At 38.0% G+C, this 5,440-nt stretch overlaps 1 protein-coding gene across 1 annotated transcript; it reads right to left on the bottom strand.

Moving 5' to 3' along the window:
* Window positions 1-1,805: 1,805 nt before the first annotated feature.
* On the bottom strand, window positions 1,806-2,738 carry LOC118847994 (olfactory receptor 10J1-like). The gene has a single exon (XM_036756704.1). It carries the CDS (start codon window positions 2,736-2,738, stop codon window positions 1,806-1,808), a length of 933 nt encoding a protein of 310 aa, XP_036612599.1.
* Window positions 2,739-5,440: the final 2,702 nt, after the last annotated feature.

Raw genomic sequence — 5,440 nt, 5'->3', positions numbered from 1 at the left:
AAATAAGAATGCTCTCAGTCTCACAGTTTGTAGGAAGTGACTCAATAAGCCTTGAACAGTCACATGACATGAACACCAAATGCCATGGGGACACGAAATATCAGACCAAAGTTTCAGGAGTGTGTTGACTCTTCAATACCAAGGTCATAAAAAGCCTTAGTTTGTTCTCCATGAGGAAAAGGTATGTAATGTAGATAAATATTGTTATTATTATAGATAGTCAATTAATTATATCACCTTTTTAACAATTTTTAACATTTTTTATTTAAAGTTTTGAGTTCCAAATTCTATATTTCCCTTCCATCTCCCTCCCTGAGAAGTAACAACCAGATACAGGTTATACACGTGAAATCATATAAAACATTTCCATATTAGTCACTTTGCACAAAATGACTCAAATAAAAGAAAAAAATGAAAGAAAGTGAAAAGTAGCATCTTTCAGTATGTATTCAATCATTTCTTTCTCTGGAGGAGGATAGTATGTTGTATTATTCCTCTGGGATAGTCTTGGATCCCTGTACTGCTAAAAATAACTATGTTATTCATAGCTCTGTTACTGTGTACAATGTTCTCCTGCTTCTGTTCACTTCACTATGCATCAGTTCATGTAAGTATTTCCAGGTTTTTCTGAAATAATCCTCTTTATCATTTCTTTACAGCACAATAATATTCCATTAAAATCATATGTCTCAGCTTGGTTAGCCATTCCCCAACTGATGGGCATCCCTTTCATGACCAGTTCTTACCTTTCGCAAAAGAGCTGCTATTAATATTTTTGTACAAATAGGCCCTTTTACCTTTTTTTTGTAAATTTCTTCAGGATATTGACCTAGCAGTGGTATGGCCGAATGAAAAGGTATGGACAGTTTTATAGCCCTTCAGATGTGGTTACAAAGTACTCTCCAGAATGGTTGGATCAGTTCACAATTTCACCAACAATGCATTAGTGTACCAGTTCTCGCACATTCCCTCCAATATCCGAAACTTTCCTTTTCTGCCGTATTAGCCATGCTGATACGTGTGAGGTGGTACCTCAGAGTTGTTTTAATTTGCCTTTCTCTGATCAATAGTGATTTAGAGCATTTTTTCATATGACAATAGATAGCCTTGACTTCTTTGTCTGACAACTGCATGTTCATGTCATTTTACCATTTATCAATTGGGGAATCAATAGTAATTTTTGTAAATTTGACACATATATATCTATACTTGAGATATGAGGCCTTTATCAGAGATATACATTTTTCTTCCAGTTTTCTGCTTTCCTGATAATTTTGATTGCTTTGCTTTTGTTTGTACTAAAACTTTTAAATTTTATATAATCAAAACTATCTTTTTTTATATTATGTAATGCTCCATATGTCTTCTTTGGTCCTAAATTCTTCTCTTACCTGTAAATCTGACAGATAAACTATTCCATGCTCTCTTAATTTGCTAGTTATATCACTTTAAGGTTTACAAAGTGTTTTCACCATAAAAACCCTGTAAGGTGTATACTGCAAGCATTATTATTCTATTTTATGATGTTTGGATGCTGAATGGCTTGTCCATAATCAGAGAACAAGTAAATATTTAATCCAAGATTCAAAGTCAGGTTCCCTCACTCCAAGTCCTCTCCTCTTCCCACTGCACCTTTCAGAATCATTATCTTCATGTAGCAACCCACTATTGACATCGACAACCCACTGTTGACTACTGACATTGCTTAAGTTCCTGCTGTAGTGCAGTGGGCTAGTCAGAAAAGATGTTCTCTGGCTTCTGGCAAGTAGACTGTCTTTTGACCTTGTGCCAAACTCACAGAGATCCTAGGATAGGGTTTTCCTTCCCACAGCCCGGCGCAGGGCATCTTTGACCTCCTTATTCCTCAGAGTGTATACAACAGGGTTCAGCAGTGGAGTGAAAACTGTATAAGTCACTGAGATCAGTTGATCCTGGTCCCTGGTGTTTTCTGACTTGGGCTTAAGGTAGGCAATAGAAGCACATCCATAATGGATAATGACCACAGTGATATGAGAAGCACATGTAGCAAAGGCCTTCTGCCGCCCCTCAGCAGATGCAATCTTTAGGATGGTGGAGATGATGAGGACATAGGAGAAGAAGACCAAACCCATGGGCACCACAATCACTAGTGAACTAATGATAAAATTGATGATATCATGGATAGATGTGTCAACACAGGAAAGTTTCATTACTGGGAGGATATCACAGAAATAATGGGGTACTTTTGCTTCACAGAAAGGTAACCTGAATACAGATGTAATCTGAACTGTTGCAACAGTCAGACCAATGCCACATGCACCACATATTAGCTTGGTACACATCTTCTTGTCCACGATTACCATGTACCTCAGGGGGTTGCAAATGGCCACATAACGATCATATCCCATTGCAGTGAGCAGGAAGCAGTTGTTGATAGCTAAGGTGATAAAGAAAAACATCTGAGTAGCACAACCTGCTAAAGAGATGGGCTGGTTCAGACCAGTGAGGCTGGCCAGCATTCGTGGGACAATTACCAATGTATACAAGGTCTCAGAAATGGACAGCATACTTAGGAAGAAGTACATTGGAGTATGGAGGTAACGGTCCATGCTGATGATGGTCACAATAATGGCATTGCCTGCAAGGGTTAAGATGTACAGAGCAAGGAATACCATGAAGAGTGTAATTTGGTGCTCCTGAAAGCTAGAGAACCCTTCGAAAATAAACTCAGTCACCTCTGAATAGTTTTCCCTCTTCATTGGGTCTGAAAAATAAGAAATATTGATTTAGTCAGTCAGTCATGTAATAAAAAGAACACCCATTATTCAGAGAACTTTGTACTAAGGGAAATAGAAAGAATCCCAAGATTCTCCTTGTGTAATTGGGGAAATAGAATGCACATGTCAAAAACTGACTTAGCACAACCAGGAAGAAATTTATGGTTACATGTAATTTTATAAAACTGTGCTGGGGTAGTGATTAGAGCTCTAAGTAAGCCTTATTCTGAATTGTAATCACAGGAAATGGGAGGTATATTGGGAAAGGCATCCTGTGAAGGAAAGGTAATGGACTTAGGGTGTTTTTGTCTAAAAAAATGGAAGAATGAGACAGTGAATAGTTAAGTTTGTCAAGTTTTTCTTGATCCTACTCCTTCCTCATTATGGCCATAGATGCAAACATAACTTAGGTTTCTTCCATGGAAAAAGCCCTTTTGCCAGCCTGTAGCTTTTGCTTCTCCTGTTATCTCTTTTTTTAAATTCAGAAGCTCTCATCCTAGGGAGGGAAATGGCATTAGAAGTAATCTAGTTCAATGCTTTCTTTCTCAAATGAGAAAACTAAGGTTCAGAAAGGCAGGGTGACTTGACTATGGTTATACACATACTTAACAAGCTGCCCTAATCTCTCATTACAATCCAGACTACACTTTCTGCTTAAGTCATACAAAGCTACCCATCATTCTCTACTCATCTTTCATCCACTCCTTCCATGGAGCAATATACCACCTAGTTCATTCCCTACCCACAGACCACCAGATGACAGTCTTTCCAGTAAGTCATGGCCCACCCCTGCTTTAAAAGTGGGCTTAGCTCTCTACTTCTTCAGACTGATCCTACTCATAATTCCAATTCTCCAGCATATGAGAAGTATTTATGCAGTGAGGTAATATGGTACCATACAAAAAAATTCCTGCTCTCACATCAAAATGATCCTGTCCTTGATACTTAGTAACCGTGGGATGTTGGGCAAATAACCCTGGCTCCCTGGTCCTTATTTTCATCATCTGTAAAATGAAAGCACTGGGTTAAAAAACCGCTGGGCTTCTTTCAGTTTTAAATCTGTGGTCCTATGATATCTTGCTAAGAGTTTGTAGTGGGCTCTTTCTGTATTTTCAGGTTTATTCAGATGGTATCTTAATTTATATAATCATAGCTCTTTCATCTTATTAAATAAGTCCCTCATTTCAGACTAATGCTCTCATAACATTAATAAAGAGGTCCATAAGAAGGGTGACCTCAGAGGTGTTACATTTAATATCCTTTGTTCTCCTCCATCTTAGAAACGAAATAAAATTCAGAAAGTATGGAAGCTGGTCAACTGAAGCAGAGCTCTGGCTTTAGGAGAGTCAATTGAGGCAGAGTCCATGAGGGCTTTTCCCCAAACACAGGCACCTTACTTGTGAAAAGCAGGAAAGGAAGATAGCAGAATTAAAAGGAAAGAGTACTGGATATGGAGTCAAGAGATGTGGTTTTATGTCCTAGCTCTGGCATTTATTACCTGATTATTTAAGTTCTTTGGGCATCTATTCTATTATTTGTAACACAAGTCATATTATTTGCCCTACAAACTTAAAAAGATTGTGGCTAAGAAGATACATAGTAAACCTTAGAGAGTTCCAGAAATGAGAGCTGTTTTAGAAGGTTACAACACAGCAAAAAAACAAGTCTTAATTTGACATTTTGCTGAGGATATTGACATGTTGCATCTGCAAATGAATATTAACAATGGATCCTCTGTTCAAGAAGCATAGGGCAGGGTTGAAAGAATGAGGAGGAAAGGACAGATGAATGGAGTTGTTTTAGCTGAGAGAGGGGAGGGTTGAAGGAGAAATAAATAGCATTCTTCAAGTCTCTAAAAAGACAGAGAATGGTGACCTTAGAATTTTTATTTCTACTGAAGATAGACCCAGAGAATATTAACTCTTATTGTGGAAGGAAGCATTTAGGTCAGACATACGGAAAAAAACTTTCTGTTGACAACCAGGATGAAATGTGAAAGGTTAGTGGTGGCAGGCTAGGGAACTTCCATCTATGAAGATCCTTACAAATAAGGGAAAGAAGTCATGAAGAAAAGCTGTAGTAAAAAAATACTACCTCCCCTCATCTCAGTGCAAGGTTACAGAAGTAAAGTAATAGAAGAAAAGCCTTCCTGAACTCAGAACTCCCCTCAGAAGGCAGTTATCCCTAGACTAGTGGAGAGTAGCCACCTCCCATTAGAAAGTGATAATCTCTGTGATAAAGATGCCATTTACTTCATCATCTGAGTATCTCATCGTAAAGATAGTATCTCACCATTTTTGAGCTGCTTGGTTTATTACTTATTTGCCTGACAGTTTTAAGTATGTTTTTATCATTTATTGTCTATCAACACAAGAGTGTTATGAAGGGTTGCAAAAATCAATATGGCATATCCATCTCTATAAAATATGAATAAGAAATGAATGGAGCTTAAAAAAATGGGACCCCATTCTTCTTCACTTCTACCAATGACAGCTCATTTCTATTGGCCCACACCAAAGGGAAGGAGAGGGATTGTCCCCAAGCAGGAAAGTTTAGGAGGAATTGAAGTAGCTGTTACCTATTCAGAGAAAAACAAGAGAGAGGATCCAGTCTCCAAAAAGTCCTGATAGGAGCAATTTAAAATTAAATCCAAGGAGAGACCAGCAATCCAGGGTGGCAGAGTG

The sequence above is a fragment of the Trichosurus vulpecula genome, chromosome 4 (genome assembly GCF_011100635.1).
Source record: "Trichosurus vulpecula isolate mTriVul1 chromosome 4, mTriVul1.pri, whole genome shotgun sequence".
NCBI lineage: Eukaryota > Metazoa > Chordata > Mammalia > Diprotodontia > Phalangeridae > Trichosurus > Trichosurus vulpecula.
The sequence above is the reverse complement of the archived record's forward strand: the minus strand, read 5'-3'. Positions and strand labels throughout refer to the sequence as shown.